Source organism: Furipterus horrens, unplaced genomic scaffold (assembly GCF_987537825.1).
Source record: "Furipterus horrens unplaced genomic scaffold, mFurHor1.1.pri manual_scaffold_2, whole genome shotgun sequence".
NCBI classification, from domain to species: domain Eukaryota; kingdom Metazoa; phylum Chordata; class Mammalia; order Chiroptera; family Furipteridae; genus Furipterus; species Furipterus horrens.
In genome coordinates this window covers 23,137,123-23,155,796 of record NW_028327172.1, presented here as the reverse complement: position 1 = coordinate 23,155,796, position 18,674 = coordinate 23,137,123, and the positions used below count along the sequence as shown (strand labels likewise).

The following is an 18,674-nucleotide window of genomic DNA, read 5'->3' as shown; positions in this document are numbered from 1 at the left end:
GGGTTCCTGTTGTGATGATTAAATAAATTCACTCTTGTAAAGAGTTTCACCAGTGTCTGGTACAAAGTACATATATAAGTGTCAGACAATATTATTACACTTATATTTGCACACTTATAAACATACAAACCAAAGTGAGTGGAATACACTGGGAATGAAATGGCAGAGTCCTCTAATTTATCCATTCATCAAACACAAAAAGTTAATGAGCATTTTCCTTAAGTAGAAAAATCTGCATCTTATAGTCCTCTGCTTGTCTTTTCTGATTACTTAGGAGAGATTTTATCCAAATCCTTTTGTCCTGATATTTCTCCTTTAATAATTCAAAAAGGAAACAACAATGCAGGTGTGGTGTTTAAGTACACAGATCCCAGATGCTATCATTTATATGTTTTATTGATTTGCCTGTAAACTATTTCTCATCTCAAGTATATACTTGTTGCTAAAGCAATTCAGAAGTTATTAGAATGCCTTAGGAAATTATAACAGTCATATGAAGGTACAACCATTATGTAAAAATCTGACATTTTTGAAGAATAAAAGGATACAGTGTCACTGATGAAGTCCAAAGAAGAACAGGTTACCTGATACCATACTATCATCTCCAACGTTATTATCACCATCAGCTAACGATCACTAGTATGTTTAACATATAGCAATAAACATCAAAAACATTTGCACAGCTGAACCATAGTCTATTATGGATGGTAAATAAATGGACTGATTACGTAACAGTCACTTAATCAAACTTACTTATAGAGCAATCAGAGGCTATTATAGTTCAAAATAAATTTACAACGATGAAGGCAATTTAACTCTTAATTATATGCTTACATTGCAGATGAAGACAAGAGGTAAAGTTAGTTAATAGATATAATAGCTATAATAATAATTTGATAGTGACACAGAAATTTTGAATAAAAGTAGAAAATTAAGTTATAATTATCAAAGTAAGAAAATTATATGCTGAGTAAAGTAAAGGTCACCCTCCTCTTCTAAAGCTCCGTCATAGCAGCCATGTGGTTAGTGAAAGGAGGTAGCACATTGCACCTGCTCTTTACTCTTCCATTACACTGCTTTTGCTCTCTCTGTTGCTCTCTCTATTTGGACAGGTAAGTTGACTGGACCAAAAGTAAGTATAATTTCTATTCTAAAAATTTAAGTAGGATTTTTAAAAACTAAACTATAGGCTTTATTTGATTTTACTATTGTAGATTTTCCTTGAATAAGTTATTGAAAATTTGTCTACGCCAGGAACCCAGATTGCATGTAGTTGTCCTATCTTCTTTGCCTTCTCCAAACTCTCACAATTGTTGTCTCTCCTTGTTTTCCATGACCGTGACATTTTTGAAGAGTATCTCTCAGATACGTTGCAGAATGACCCTCAATTAGGGTTTGTCTGATGTTTTCCCACAATTGGACTGAGGTTATGCCCTCTTTTGCAAGAACACCACAGAAGTGATGTGCCTGAGAGTGCTTCAGTTCCGGGGCTAACTATGTTGATCTATCTTGTTACTGGTGAAGTTAACCTTCATTACTCAGTAAAGGTGGTGAATGCCAGGTTTCTCCTCTACAAAGTTACTATTTTCCCTTTGTAATAAACATCTTGGGAGAGATACTTGGAGACTATGCAAATATACTATTTTCACTCAAACTTCTGTCCAATATTTTGACATCTATTGGTGAATCCAGCCTGCAACAATTATTACTGAGATGTTGATGGGGTTTTAAAAACAACTAAAACATAAAATATAATGGCCAAATAGTTCTTGATACAAACATATTTAAATTCCACTGAATGCAGCACTTTAACATATTCAAAATAGAAATGTCATCTTCTTTTATGTTTTTAATTAATGTTAATAATTATTAAACCAATGAATAACATAATTGAAATGTTACTTACATAACTATGGCTTTTAAAGAAATCTGATGGGCTACTGATGAGCATTTTGTCTCCTTCCAAACCAATTACTCTTTTACAAATATTTGATTTTGGATCACTTGGGCTTTTTGCAATCACAATGTCGCCTCTGAGGGAAAAAAGTCACAGAAACGTCAGTGTTAGTTATTGAGCACAAACACATACATGGCACAGCTATAACACTTTTTAAAGCCACCTAAAGCCACACCCTTCATCCTCTCACAGACTGACCCTCCCAAACATTTACCAACTTTGAGAACCTTTGTGACTGACTTTTATGCATTAGACTCCGACAATGAGGGTGTTGGAAAAACTACTAGAAGGTTCTAAAATTTCTGATGATTCCATAAGAATTATCTTCTTTCACTGTATCCACTATGTGTTACTTCTGTGTCCAAATTTTTAGAAACAAAACTAGGGGAAAACAATTCCATGTAAATACCACCAAATTACCAAGTAAATTTTAGAGCCCAGCCAGGAGTACTGATGGACTCTAGAACACAGAAAAAGGTAAAAACATGATCTATATCTCCCTAGAGCTCAAAGTATCGAGGAATTAACAGCATATAAATTATATAACCCATACAATTAACTATATAGTAAAAAAGACATATTTGAGGAAAAACATCAGATGATACAACCAAATAAAATGCTACCAAGTAGGACTTCCCTGACTGGTGTGGCTCAGTGGACTGAGTGCTGGCCTGCGAACCAAAATAGGAGCTGGTTCGATTCCCAGTCAGGGCACATGCCTGGGTTGCAGGCCAGGTCCCCAGTTGGGGGTGTGTGAAAGGCAACCATGTGTCTCTCCCTCCCTTCCCCTCTCTAAAAACATAAATAAATAAATAAAATCTTTTTTTTAATGTAGGACTAATGCCTCAATGAGAACAAAATGCTCTTTCTGCTAAAATGAACAATAAGTGAATTCTGTTGACTCACACACATATTTGAAAGGATTTAATATATTTACTTATTATTTATATCTAGTTCCAGAAATAATTGGATGTTACTATAAGCTTTTGCAAATACGGCTCGATATATTATTCATCTTAACATTCTCTCTAATGTACAGCACATTTTATAAATTAGATGCTCATTAATTATTTGTCAAAAGAATAAATAGTAGTGAGACTGTCATTGTCTCAAGTAAAAGTGTTCTGAGCATTTGACTGAAAAGTGATCCATGTGCCAAATATGCAGACTTTCATTTTGCCTAAAATGGATAGCTATTCTAGCTTTAGAAATAAGCAGGAAGTATGAGTGCCGGAAATCTCAGAGCTCTGTGCTTTACATAAAAGAAGAATACTCAGGACAGTAATATTTTTAAAATAGAAGTTAATCAACTGACCGCCTTGATTGTAAAAAGTTACTTTGGTATGTCTCATAAAAATGCCAAATTTTGAGCTGTTCTTCAATCTAATAGGCCCCTGAATGAATAGAATACAAAATGAAACCCTCAAAGAATATTAATTAATTGACTGAATGTAGTTATTTGAACAATATTACCCATCTGAATGCAAAAAGACACAATATTGGGCTATTCATTCAAAAACTATTTAGCCAACAAGGTCACCTCCTTGTTAAGGAAGCTCAAGAACTCGGAGAGCAAAATCAGGTTATTAGCATGAAAAGCAGAAACTTGTCTTCCTGCTACAGTGAAGCTAGATTTCCAATTAATCTAAAGACTGTATTATGATATTCTGACATAAGTTAAAAAGAAAAGAAGCTAGAACACAACCTGTTATACAAGTTTTATTTTATAATCCCCACATATATTAAGCAGGTATCTTGAAGTTGTTATGGGTAAAAGATCTGGGGATGAATTACCTAAGGACCATTCTAGACCATACAGCTTGACCAAGATGTAGTTTCGTTGTACAAAAGCTAAGATAGTAAGATCACTATATGCAAAAAACACACTATAGAAAAAGTCAATAATGAAAGAGGAGTGTCTAAACCTACTCATGCCATTAGCTAAATACCAGCTAGATTGAGCCAAATTAGTAGTTTATGGAGATGAAAGATGGTATAAATTTATTTTTTTAGAATTATGAAAAACTAAAGGACCCCCAATTTTAGGGAATCAGAGAGATGCCCTTTAGAAAATACATAAAATTACTAATACTTGACATTATTCAGAAGGAATAATACTCACGGAGTTAACTAGAATAAACAATATCAGAGCACTGGAAACACCATTTGAACTAGGACTTAAAAAGATTTAGTGGTAAACAATATTTGCCAGAGTTTTTCAACTTAATCAGAAGACTCATAGCAGATAAGATTCCTCATTCCCACTGTATACAATGCTATAGTTTAAAAAGCATCAAATGCTCATCATAGGTTATAGAGAGTAAGACGGTCATAAATAGAAGTCAAATTATTTTTTAAATTTAGAAACCAAATGAATGATTTGAGATATGTAATATAGTTCCTAAGTCTCTAGTTCTTGACTCAAAACATTCTAGCCACCGCTCCCCCCAAAAAAAGAGTAAAGTAGGCTTGAATGTACATAATAAAAGTGCCTGTTATCTATTTTAGACAATGATGCAAATAACATAACTACCCAAGAGATTATGCATGTTAGAGAAACTATTAAAATTTCTCAAACTGAGAGAGCACTTCAGCTAGTTTGTCACTCTTTTGTATTTATAAAGGAGTTCTTAAAGTTAAGAAACTGAAGAAAAGGCACAATAGTGTGTGTGTGTGTGTGTGTGTTTTCACCATAAATTTAATATATCTATGACAAATATACCTTTGGATACCATGAAAATGTCGACTAAGGTTTTCTGCAAAGACAATGTCTGAATTTTGAATTGTAGGCTCCATTGATGGTCCAGAACACTGAAAAGAGATAATTTTGTAATTTGAGTTGAAAACCTTTTTAAATATAACATAAATCATCTGAGCAGGCTTAAAAGAAAGAAATCAAGTAAATGTTCTTCAAGCTTGGAAGATGACTCATAATAAGCTGGCAATTCCAGATAAGTTCACCTCTACAGAGTGGCCACCAAGTCTAGAAACATGAGCAAATATATTAAAAATGGTCTATTGATATTACATAACAATATGTGAATAAAATAATATTATCTATGTTTCCAAATTTAAGGCCATCCTGTAGAAAGTAACCTCTGGAAGCCAGGGACCTTGTCTCTCATGTTGCCAGCTTTATAACCAAGGTCAAGAGCAGTGCTTGGCATTAAGCTAATACTCAACATGATGAATGAATAAATGAATGATTTATTCATTATTATTGTCAAATATCCAGTGCCCATGATGGTGATTTATTAAACAGTATCATATTATTCTCAATGAGCTGATGCCTTTCCTTCTCTTTCAAGAGAATAGCTTACTCATTGATGGGGCTGTAACTTATATTTTATACTGAAAATGATGACATAATAAGATGTACTTTAAGACTTCATATTATTATTTCTTTAAAATAATCTTCATATATACCTCAAAACTGTAGTAAGTGATCATTACTACCTTAAAAAGTCTAAATACAACAGTGTCCATTACTCTACTTACATGTAAATAATTTTTACTCAAATCTTCCTACCCAGGCAGAAAATAATAAAGAACACAAAGAAAGTATATGTTTACTACCTCTGTAGCCAATTGGAAGTTTTAAAAATCAAAGAGAGGAGTTGCAGTTAAATATATTTATTTGCATTACTCCAGCTCAACTTGAGGTCGTATGACTGAATCAATTACGGCAAACCTGATAAACACAGCAGCATCAACAAAAAGCCCAATGACTGGACATTCAATCAATTATTTCATTTATATGACAAAAGGTCAGTACAGTCATGGTTGATAGATTCATAATGCAGTACTTTTAAAAAAATCATTTCTAGGGGGGGAGGCATCCTTAACATTTTAATTTAACAGAAGGGAGAGTAATCATTTGTTTTAATGATAGTTAAACACAATGGTTAAGAGTAGGTGTTTTGAAAACTGGAGAAATCTGTGTAAAAATTCCAAGTCTATACGAACTGTGGGACCTGGAGCAAGTTTTTTATGCTTTCTGAGCCTCAGTTTCATCATATGTACGGTGGATTTCTAGTAAGTATCTCAGAGTGTAAAAATTAAATGTGTCGATAAGTATAAAACATCTGACACATCCTGGAACACATTAGCATTCAATAAATGGTAAAAACCATTATTTTTAGAGTACTAATAGGGCCTTTTGTGCTCTGTCAGAAACAATACATTCTCTTACATCCAAAATTTACAAAGATATTATGTTTTAAGTCAAACTTTATTCATTAAATCAATAACTTCAATTATAATAAAGGGAAAAACTCCTTTTCCCTCCATTTAAAAAAAGTATATATTTAAAATGATTACTTTCTTGAATGTAAAAACTTACCATGACAACACCACCAACGTATTCAAAAGCACAATGAGCTATACAGCCATACTGAATAGTATAGCCAACAAGTCGAAAGGTTTTTCCCAGAATACCACGAGGCATAGTTCTATGTAGACTCTGTCACCATTGGCCTGATGGTAAATTTTAAAAAGTTTCATGAACAATACTATTTTTAAACACTTAAGAAATAGCTCTATTATAAAATATTCTATAATCATCCAGAATGTACTAAATGCACAGTTTGATGCAGAAAAGCAACAGCTTATTTTCATTTCTGCTAAAGACAGATTACAGCCACTTAGTATTTTGATGTACTGAAAAGAAATTATATCCAAATATCACTGGGTTTCTATATGAATTAGATAACTAGTAGACTCTGAACTTCTCTGTCCCCTTTCATACCATAGTTACTTCCTGGTAGTAAGGCAGACACCTATGGAAAGATATTAACTCTTTCAAAGTACTAATAGTGGTTCATATGGTTCCCTGCTATACTACTTCAGTTCTTGTCATAACATGATATAAAGCAGAAAGCACTACAATAGGTATGTGGAGATTCAAGTATTTAATTGGTTCTTTTATTAATTTGCGTGATTGTCAATGAATTACTTAAGTTCTCCAGGTCTTCACAGAATGGATCTGAGAATCAAATTCGACAACATATGTGAAAGTACTTTGTAAATTATAAAGTTACACTCAGTTTTCAGCTCTTAACTTTGATACAATAATGAACACACGAATACTATGATATAGCATGAACAACTATATCAAGTATTTTTAAAACTATATAAAGTTAAAATATTAATAATACTCATCTAAAACATTCCTAGTACCTGATCTTTCCTTTCTATTTACCTGTTCTAACTATGTTTCAAGCATTTCTCAAATAATGGTCTATGGTTTATGCCTAGGCTATTATGCACTGTTCTCAGGTTAAAGTTATTAAAACATATTAATAGGTAACATTTGCTCAATACTTACTATATGTCAAGCTTCAAAATTAGTCTCTGTAGAGTAGATATTATTACTACCCTCATTTCATAGATAAGAAAAAGGAGCCTAAGAGTAGTAAATTTGCATGCGAAACATCACAAAATTGGGAAATGGAGTCAAGAACTTAATCACTATTACACTGATTCCTGTATCACTCCCCTGCTCCCATAACCTCAATAGCTCTATTATATCAAGTACAGATTACTTAAGACTCATTTTCACAATCCTTGACATTTTTTAGTAGGTTTGTTGTTGTACTGTTATATGCATATTTTCAGATAGTACAAATAAAGAATATCAGGATTCTCAATGTCAGAAAAAGGTGCTACAAATATAGAATGGGAGGTCAGGGATGAGTTAGAGGTATCAAAATAAGCTTAATTAAATCCAATAATATGTGTGTGCTGGTCTCTCTGACTGCCTGCCTATATAAAATGCCATCCTAGCTCTGTCCACTAAAAAGACCGCTGAAAGAAGCAATGACACTGCAGTAATAATGGGGACCCTTAGCAGGCAGAGTTTGGGTTTCCAAAATCATCCCCCACTAGGAGTAATAGTGTAGGGCAGAAAGCAAGAACATGCTCAAAGACTAATGGAGACATTGGAACCATTTTTAAGGGTCTCCAACCAGTCAAATTTGGGATTTAAAAAAAAAGTAATAATAGTAATGGATAATATGTTAGAGTAAAAATGAAATCTAATGATTAGTAAAATTTTTTTAAAAAGAAGTATGTGTCAGGAACAGGGAAAGATCTTTTATCAAAAAATGGCAGCTAATAAACATAAAGGAATAGTAAAATTACCAACAATGTAATAAATGATTTAAGTAAGCCATTACTAGAAGCTAAAACATAATGGATGAAAGGCTGTTCATAAAAAGGATATGTGTAAAATATTAAAGGAAATAATTTGTTATTTACAAGGGGAACAGAATACCTTTATACAGAGAGATCTGGTAAATATTATCTTAACTAAGTGATCAAATTTAGCTGCATTATAGAATGGTACACACTGATATGTAGCTTTGACAGGATATAATGGCAAGTACATCTTTATCTCTGTGTTATTCTTCCTAAAAATCTCTAACCTAAAGCTAATTATGAATAATCGGATACTTTCATTCCATACATCCACTGCGGAAATTCTACAATACAACTTGAACACTTACAAAATATAAATTAAAGGAAAGGAAAAGACAGTAAAAGTATGATTTGAACACTTCAAAAATAAATTTAGTGGAAAAAAATATATAGCAAGAGTACTATTTTAAATTATAAGACATTACCAGGACATGACAATGAAACACAACATGAAGTCCGTAACCAGAACCTAGAGTAGAAGAAAAAACAATGAATAAAAGATGTTATAGGGACAAATGGGGGAATTTGAAGATGATCTGTAAATCAAAATACATCATTATTTCAATGTTAAATTTCTTAACAATATGATGGCTATGCAGGAGAATGATCTGTTCATAGGAGAAACATACTAATTTAGAGATGAATGTAATATCTGCAACTTTCTTTCATGTGGTTTACTTCTAATAAGAAAGATGTAGACATTTTATGCACACATATACATATATATGCACATATGTGTGTATATATACATACACATATATATGGAAAAACAGAGAAAGCTAAAATGACAAAAATGTTCATTGTAAATCCAGATGAGTGTATATAAGTATATGTAGTACTATTTTGTCAACTATATTACAGAAGAGAATTTTAAAAAAAGACAATTGAAAGAAAAAGTGTTCTCATAGTCATTTAGTCATTCAATCATTCAATAAATATTTATTGAATAAATAAATGCCAGATACTAGGTTCAGCCCTGGAAATAGATCTGTCTGGAAAAAGTCTAACCACTGTTAATATAACAAGAATGGTTTGCACAACATCGATGTAACCTGGCAGCCAATGAGAGTGGACTGGACTGCACATGCGTGAACAATGACGACTTCACTATACTGGTCAGTGGGGGCGGTAGATGCCATGGAGTGAGCATGTGTGCTGTGTGGCCATCGCATTCAAAATGAATGAACGAGTAGAGCAACACATCTGCATCAAGTTTTGCATTAAGCTTGAACATTCCTCCCCGAAAACTTTTCGGATGATTCAGAAGCCTGCAGCTATGGGCAACTGGTGATTGGCAGCTTCATCACGACAACACACCCGCTCAGGCATCACGTTTTGTGCAGAGGTTTTTGGCAAAACATCAAATTACCCAGGTGAGTCAGCCCCCCTAAAGCCCAGATTTGGCACCCCACCACTTCTGCCTTTTCTCAAAACTAAAATCACCTTTGAGAGGGAAGAGATTTCAGACCATTGATGACATTCAGGAAAATACAACAGGGCAATTGATAGCAACTGGGAGAACTGTGTGAGGTCCCAAGGTGCCTACTTTGAAGGGGACTGAGGCGTCATTGTCCTATGTACAATGTTTCTTGTATCTTTTATCTTCTTTAATAAATGTCTCTATTTTTTATATTCCATGGCTGGATACCTTCTGGACAGACCTACTACAATAGTGAACATGATGCCTGCCTTTATAGAGCTTACCATTTACTGGGGCAGATGTCACACATAAAAACTGAACAAATAAACACATAAATATACTAAGGAATGTCCATAAAGAAAAATAAAATAGGGTAAAGTGATAAAGACTGTTGGGTGGGGCATATATATTTTCTTTAGGGTGAATCACAAAAGATTTATTTAAGGAAATACTATTGAAGTTAGACTTTGAAAGAAGAAAATAATGGAAAGGGTGGGAAGAACATTATGGTCAGACAAAAATAAAGATACAGATGGCCAAGGATCTAACAAAAGGCAGGAGAAATGTGTAAAGAACATGAAGTGAGAGTAGAGAGGTAGGCAAGGCTACTCAAGATCTTGTAGAAGTTTTTATTTCATTCTAACAGTAATAAGAAGCCATTGAAGGATCTTAAATGGGAGAACATCATGATCTGATTTACAATTTAAGATCACTTTCATTGCTCTGCAGAAAAAAGACTGGAATGGGGGCTGGAGCAGAAATGCTGGAAGGGCAGTTAGTTAGGCTGGATCAAGTACAGTGTTGGCAGCAGAGGTGGAAAGAAGTGGATGGGTTTTAGAAACTGCGGAGACAAAATAAATGTCAAGGGAAGGGAAAGAGCAGGATGACGTCAAGTTTCGGGATGATGTCACCAGGTAAATGGAGTCTAACCACATGGGTCTACTCATACCCACACCTGAGGAAGAAAATGAGGGTCCACTGTTAATCATGTTAAATTTGATATATTTGTGAGACATGCAAGTGGACATATATGATATTGAGGCTCTAGAGCTCAAAGGAACTTTCATACATGGAAAGTCTTGAGAAAATAATGCCTATCTCAAGGTGTATTAAACTGCAACCAAGAGAAAACTAGAAAAACAGGATTTTAAACAAGTAAGGGACTCATTTTCTAACAACACTACCTGCCTGCTACAGGCAGAAAGAAGGGGTAAATAAGAAGAGTTTACTCCCTACTAATTTTTTGTTTTTATCCAGAAAAAAATTCTCTCATTCCATCTACAGCTAACAGGGCCAACACTATGTAACTAAGAACAAGAATATTATTGTTTTGTTTGTAAGCTTTGTAGGCACTTCCTGACTTTTAAAAGAGCATCACCTGAAAAAATTAAAACTTCTCTATGAGGTATGAAAGGGAGCCGTGGAAAAGGAGACAAGCACACAGTCAACTCTGGAAAGTTTGGCTTTGAAGGCAAGTGGAACAGTACAAGCTAAACAGTACAGGAGGGTTTTTCACCCTCCGGGAGGCCAGGTAATCCCTTGTTGTGAGCAGCTATCTTATGCACGGCAAGATGTTAGCAGCATCCCTGGCCCCTAGATGCCAGGAGCCCCCCTTCCCCAGTCGTGACAAACTAAAATGTCTCAATACATTGCCAAATGTCCCTTGGGATACAAAACTGCCCTCAGCTAAGAACCACTGCAGTTGAGTAATAGCAAGTATACAGCACTGAGCATGTTTTTATTAGAAACAGAGCAGCACATGCTTGAGAGCCAATGGTAACAATCCCACAGGGAGAGGGGCTAATGATGATGACAGATTACTGAGAAGAGAGGGGAAAAGAGGGAAATAAAGAGATGATTGAACACTGAAGAAAAGATCAAATGGAGGAATTCAATGCCAGTTTTGAGAGCAACTTATGATTGACCGTCTTGGTGGAAACAATAAAGCAATCATGAAGTCTGGATAAAATACACCACTTCGCTAAAATAGACATAAAAACTGGAAAGGAAAAAGTTAAAAGGTCATCGTTAACAAGTGAGATTTCTCTACATAGAAAAATCAAAGGAAACATATTGTATAAGACCTTTACAATGCTGAGAGAAAATAAAGAAGACCTAAACAAATGGAAAGATACACTATGTTTATGGACTGGAAAAAATTTTTAGGATTATCAATCCTACCTCAAATTGGTCTATAGATCCAATGAAATTCCAGTAGACTTTTTTTTTTTTTTTCACTAGAAAATGGCAAGTTCATTACAAAGCATGTAAGGAAATCAAAGAGACCTGGAATAGTCAAGGCAAACATTAAGTAAAACAAACATGGAGGGACTTATTTCAGATATCAGTGTTCATAATAACTTTATGGTAAGACACTATCACATTGGGGACAAACAGACAAATGCAATACAATCAAGAAACAGCCCCACACATATATGGCTGTCTTATTTACAACAAAGATTCTAGTCAATTTCAGTGGGAAAAGGATGGTCTTTTCAATTAACAGTACAGGGTCAAAAATATAATGCATATTGAAAAAAAAACACTTTTACCTATTACCTCACAAAATACAAAAATTAATTTGAGGTGGATTACAGATACAAATATGAATGGTAAAGCAAAAAACTTTTAGAAAAAAAATGAAGATTATTTCCATTACTTTGGGTAAGGTTAATGTTTCTTAAACAGGATATAAAAAACACTAACCCTAAAAGACCAATCAATTTGATTATATTAAATTAAAAACTTCCATATATGAAAAATACCATTAAAAAACAAAAAGACAGCCCTGGCTCGTGTGGATCAGTGGACTGAGTGCCAGCCTGCAAACCAAAAGGTCGCTGGTTCGATTCCCAGTCAGGAAACATGCCTGGATTATGGGCCAGGACCCCAGGTGGGGGCATGTGAGAGGCAACTGATCAGTGTACCTCTTGCACATAAATCTTTCTCTCCTGCTCTTTCTTCCTCCCTTCTCCTCTCTCTAAAAATAAATAAATAAAATCTTAAAAAAAACAAAAAACAAAAAGACAATCCACAGACTGGGAGCAGATATATCTATCTAGATAGATATAGTGACATCTAGATAGATATAGTGATATCTAAGTAGATATACATCTGTCAATGGCATATCCAGAATATATAGAAAATTCTATGAAATCATGAGAACAAGACAGACAACTTAATACAAATTAAGCAAAAAACCTGAAGATCACACAAAGGACAATATTCAAATGGCCGGTGAGAATCTGAAAAGCTCATCATTTGTCATCAAGGAATTGCCAATTAAAACCACAAAGAGACACTAGCATAAAACTACCACAGTGGCTAAAATCAGAAAGAAATAATATGAAGAAGTAAAAAAAGATATGGAGCCACTGGAACTGTCAATCACTGCTGATGAAAGGATAAATTTCCACAACCACTTTTGAAGAATGTTTGGCAGTATCTACGAAACTAACACATACCCTATGATTCAGCAATACTACTCCAGTACATATACCACAGAAACAAGTATTTATGCTCGCCAAAACATACATTTATGAATACTCATAGCAGCTATATTCATGTCCTAAAATTATAAAAAACCCATATGTCAATGAATTCTTACTCTACCTAGAAAACAGAATTTGCTAAATTTTATTCCCTATCACACAGTTTTAAAAAACTGAGTCATTAATGTAAAGAACCAATTCCTATAAAGGCAAGCCTATGTAATCTATCATATCATTAATAGAAAAGCTAGAGGAAAAAATAAACTTAAAAACTGACTGTACCACATAATTTAGAAAAAGAAGTGACAATAATTCTCACAGAAAACTTTTAAGAGGCTCTGTTTAAAATATAGTAAAACTCTATATAATCCTGGCACAAAGGAATAAGGTTGATCTCTATTTTCAACAGTTATCTACATTATAGATTAAAATTTTTTCTTCTATTACATGAAGTCAGAAAACACTATTTGGGATGTACGTAACAATGGCTTCTTTCAATACATATAAGAAAGCCTCAAATACCAACCAAAATAACAGCAATGACAATAACAGCAAATACTTAAATAGTAGTTCTTGCTATGTGCTTGGGCACTGTTCTAATTACATCAACTCATTTAATTCTTATAATAAGCCTATGATAACTTATACATTTATTTACAGATAAAGAAACTGAGGGACACAGAGGTTAAGGAATTATTCAAAAATCACACAGTTCACAGGCAGCAGAGCCAGAATTCAGAATGAGGCAGCTATACTCTAAAATTCACTATTCTCCACCACCATTCAATTAAAATAAGAAATGTGTTGGAATCTACAAAATAGAAATGGGAAAGAGAGATTGGACTGATGTTAAAACTAGCTAAAAAGATAGAGCAGAGTGAACCCCAGGAGCTAGGCATTCCTCCATTCTTAGCAATTTCTAGGATAGTTTCTAAATCAAGCCCTTAGATCTACCTATCCATCTTTTGATATTGGTGAAGTGATTTCAGGATACCCTAAGCCACAAAGCAAACATCCACATAAATGTTCAGGTCTGGAATTCCTTTTATTTATTTATATTTTATGATTTTATTTATTTTTAGAGAGTAGGGAAGGAAGGGAGAAAGAGGGAGAGAAGCATCAATGCGTGAGAGATACATCGATTGATTGCCAGCGGGAGACCTGGCCTGCAACCCAGGCATGTTCCCTGACCAGGAATCGAACCAGTGACCTTTACGTTTCCAGGATGATGCTCAACCCACTTAGCCACACCATCAGGGCTGGAATTCCTTTTAAAAGAAGATAAAGCATTTTGTCTCAGATACAGGAAAAAAATGCAATGTCGATGTTAATTAAGACAACCAGTTTACAGAAATTCATTCATTTTAAATTATTTAGGAGCCAAAGTAATGAATACCATTTTTTTCTTTTAATGCAAGGAACTATATTAGCATTTAAGGAAATGTGCACATTAAGTAAAGGTGAGGGGAGAGGAGATGTGAAGCAGAAGACAAATCCCAACATCATAGTTTTGCTACATAGATATTCAGTTGGACAAGAAAATAGCAGACTTATGACAGTCCTGAGACTTCCATGGTTTCTCAAATTCAGGAATACCTATGCAAAATACGTTGTCTCATATAATGATTATACATAAAGTAAATGAAAGGTGTATGTCCATTTCAGACCCTAAATGGAAGTTACTGTGACTAGCTAGGAGAGAACAACGAAGACTCATTAAGACATGGATGCTGAGTGATGTACTCTGCTCAATAGCTGAATAATTCACTCACACAGCAGCCTCTCTATCAGGGTACTTCAAAATCTGCCATTTCAAAATCACCTTCAAGGCTGCTCATGAATTGTTCACACCTATAATGTTAAGTCCAATGTAAGATGTGCAGAGGGCATTTTTTTATTTTCTATAACTGCAAATTCAAGGAGCTCTGATCCCCATAATCTATGAAGTTTTTATAATGTTTAAACCTAATTATTTTGATTAATTACCAGAGGAAATAATTGTCATCACTTTAAGGTTTAAAGCAGTAAATACTGTTTTAAATCTGACTGCAGCATCAAAATAACCTGAGAACCGAATTCAAAACCCAAATTCCCAGGCTCCCATATGAGAGCTAAAGAGTACCAATCTGTGGGAGCATGGCTGCAGAATCTGTAGTCTTAACAAGCTCCCAGAAAGGCAGGCCAGTAAAAGACTTTGTGCTGTCAGCTGAGACCACTGAGACATATTAAATAGACACCTATAGAAATTGGACATAATTTAACCATTAAACTGTTAACTTTAAAATAACCCTATTAATTTTCATTAAACTATAAAATGCTAATATTAGAGTAAGTTTAAAAACCCAATAGTATTTTCTGAAGTTCACTTTTTACATATATCCAAAAATCAAAACATATTTTTATGTTTAGAAAGAATGAACAGTTCCTACCTTTAATATAGTCAAGTACCAGCTTCCAAACAGAGAAATACCAAAACCATCTCATTCATCCACTAATAACCCCCCAAAGGCTACATAATCCATGTGTTTCAGGACCATATACAAGTTGTACAAGCAGCAGTTGAAGGATGTGCACTCAAATGGAAGAAATCACTTAGCGTTATCACTGACTAGCTGGCCTGTGCTAGTCTACGGTTCATGCTGGGCTCTCTGGTATGATACTGGTCTCATAAATTACCAAGAGAAAAAGAATGTTTATCATCTCTTAAATAATCAAGAATTGCTATGTTTCACATCCTGCTCTTTTGTTACACCTGACTTACTTCTTTTATTAAAAATTTTTTTTCTTCTAGTTTCTCTTACCCTTTATCTCTTTCCATGATCTCCAAAAATACCTCCCTTAACTCTTACTGACATCATTATGAGTCATTTATGTAATAAATTAAGTTAGTATTTGCGGCTTTTAAAGATAAGCTAAATTTCTTATGTTATCAATAAAGGATTAAATTCAAGTAACCTATATCTATCTGAAAAGAATGTATATCGTTGAGAAGACCTTATATTTATAGTGTATTTAATTAAGATGAGTTTATTTGAAACTTTGCAAATGAAATAACCATCTCTAATCAAATAAGAATAAAGCCCAGGATGGAGAAGAAAAAAGCACTCTCCAGAGCTATTCAGTAACCAAGTGAATAATAAGTAGAAAAGTAAACAGTAACCATATTTAATAACAGCTTTGAGACAAATTTTGTTTTGAAAGAAAAGCTAATTTTTAAAAATAAATATATAATACTATTAACTACCTTAGAAAGTTAACCTGAGAAAATACACTACATGGCAAAATAATTTGAAACTATACATAAACCAAATATTTTATATTTAAAATAAAAGTAATTATATTATGAGGATAAGAGATGTTTTTAATTTATTGATTTGAGAGAGACAGAGAGAGGCTGATTTGTTGTTCCACTTATTGATGCATTCATTGGTTGCTTCTTGTATATGCCCTGACTGGGGATCAAACCAACAACCTTGGCATATCGAGACCATGCTCTAACGAACTGAGCTACCCTTCCAGGGCCAAGAGAAAGATTTTAGACTACTTATTTCATAGATAGATCTTTTCATTATAATAATAGAATTTTATTTTTTAAACATATTTATTTATATTATTATTATTTTTTAGAGAGAGGGGAAGGGAGGGGGAAGGGAGGGAGAATGAGAGAGAGAGAAATATCAATGTGTGGTTGTTCTTGCGCGCTCCCAACTGGGGATCTAGCCGGTAACCCAGGCATGTGCCCTGACTGGGAATCGAACAGGCAACCCTTTGTTTCGCAGGCCAGTGTTCAATCCACTGAGCCGTGCCAGCCAGGGCTGTTAACGGTATTTTAAATAAACAGGTTTTCCAATCACAAAAATACAAATAGAAGACTAAAAAAAAAATCCCTTATAAACTAGATAATGCAATTGAGTAAAAATATTAAGTTTTCTCATTAATTCATTTTAAATGTGACAACAAATGAAGAAAAACATTTTGGAATATAATAGCTTGGATCCAGTTAAAACAAAAACCATGAAGAATAACAAGTTTGTTAGGTAGGTCTGACCAAAGAGCTCTATATAAAATTTATTATATTTCAGTTATTGATTTTCCTAATAAAGACTTCATATGCAAAAGAACAAAATGTACTATATGTAAACAGAGACTGTAAGTAAATCAATATATCATGCATAATGAATGATTTTAGTTATTCTTATAATTTCAAAAAATATTTGTCGTCTATATTTAGTTAAGATTTTAGAGCTTAAAAACATGATCAAGATTTTCTAATCTATTTTTTTTAAGACAAAGCTACTAAACAAAAAGACATAGTAATGTAAAAATCAAGTTCTATGAATAAATATTTTAAAAGTAAGTACTCTGGGATCATAACATTGACAACACTAATTATCTTTTCTAGTCTTGGCAGTTTTGTTGCATACTGTTTGGGTGACTGATGGGATAATTTCACTTCATTTTCTCTCAGTTTATTCTGGATCGTGTAAGAGAAGAATATTAAAATAATGAACATCTCTAAACAAAGTGATAAAGTTTTTAGTTGAAATAAAATGCTTAAAAAAATAAGTCTTAATTAACTAATTCATGATTCCAGAGCAAATAACTAAACCCCCATCTTCTAAAGAAAAAATTTGACTAACAATTTCTGATTTTTAAAAAAAGGCCTATTCATTATTAATATTTAGAACTTTTATATTTTAAGACCCTATACTTTCACGAAAAGTCCTTTTTGTCAGCTGTATAAGCTAGCATTACTATAATTATGAAAAATATGTCTATATATTTTATATCATTAAATGTTTTATTTACTAAAAATATTTAAATAGAAGGATTCGAAGCAGCCATAAATAGGTAAAATGTATGAGAAAGCAAAGTATTCCAATTCCTTACACTTGTAGATATTTTATTTGATTTACTGGTAATGGCTTTATATCCAAAACACTAAAATATTTAAATTAGTGTTTAATCTCAAATATAAATCTACACCAATAGCAAATATATATCACTCAAATGGAAAAAGTACAAGACATTATTAATCAACTTTTCAAATTGAACATTTAAATAAATTTTAAGTCACACACAGTTTATAGTTTATATATATCTTACATAATTTATAAGTCAAATAGCTAAGACTCCATATTTTAAATAAGTAATAAAAAGCATCTTTTTTGCCTTGATCATCTGATTTTTTGTTGTTGTTTATAAAATTAATCACAGTTAGGACAGAAATCGCTTTCAGCTTCATGAATGACATCCAAGAGATGGGAAAGGATTAGTTCTCAGTGGCTGCCAGTTATAGCGCCAGGTGGCTTTTTCTGCAGTGAAGGTGTTACCGATAATCCCATTACACTGGTACTAAATCTTGCAGACATCAAAATTATCACCAAGGTTCCTTTTCATCCCATCCTTTCCAAATGACTGGAAGTCGCTTCACCTGAAAGAAGTCAAATCCACATGCAGCTGCTGTTTTAGCAGGCAGCAAACTCCCTGAGAATGCCAGTCATGATTCAATTTTGCTGTGCTGGTGGCCCCCTATTCCCTGTCCAATAATACATCTGTTAAAAAATCCTACAGCTACAAATCAAGTTTAATCCGACCAGGGACCTCA

The 18,674-nt window shown here is 33.5% G+C and overlaps 1 protein-coding gene across 4 annotated transcripts in view; it reads right to left on the bottom strand.

Moving 5' to 3' along the window:
- The window catches only part of IMMP1L (inner mitochondrial membrane peptidase subunit 1), a 65,129-nt gene that overhangs the window by 22,421 nt on the left and 24,034 nt on the right, over positions 1-18,674 (bottom strand). For 3 of the 4 annotated variants that reach the window (XR_016508179.1, XM_090262990.1, XM_090262999.1), the window contains exons 4-7: positions 8,581-8,624; positions 6,300-6,433; positions 4,680-4,768; positions 1,907-2,033 (exon numbers count right to left, since the gene is read on the bottom strand). Coding sequence is in view for 3 of the 4 variants with exons in the window: in XM_090262990.1 (XP_090119116.1) it covers positions 1,907-2,033; positions 4,680-4,768; positions 6,300-6,404 (321 nt within the window). In the remaining variant the exon portion in view is untranslated. The remainder of the gene's footprint in view (positions 1-1,906; positions 2,034-4,679; positions 4,769-6,299; positions 6,434-8,580; positions 8,625-18,674) is intronic. The other variant, XM_090263006.1, reaches the window with a different exon arrangement.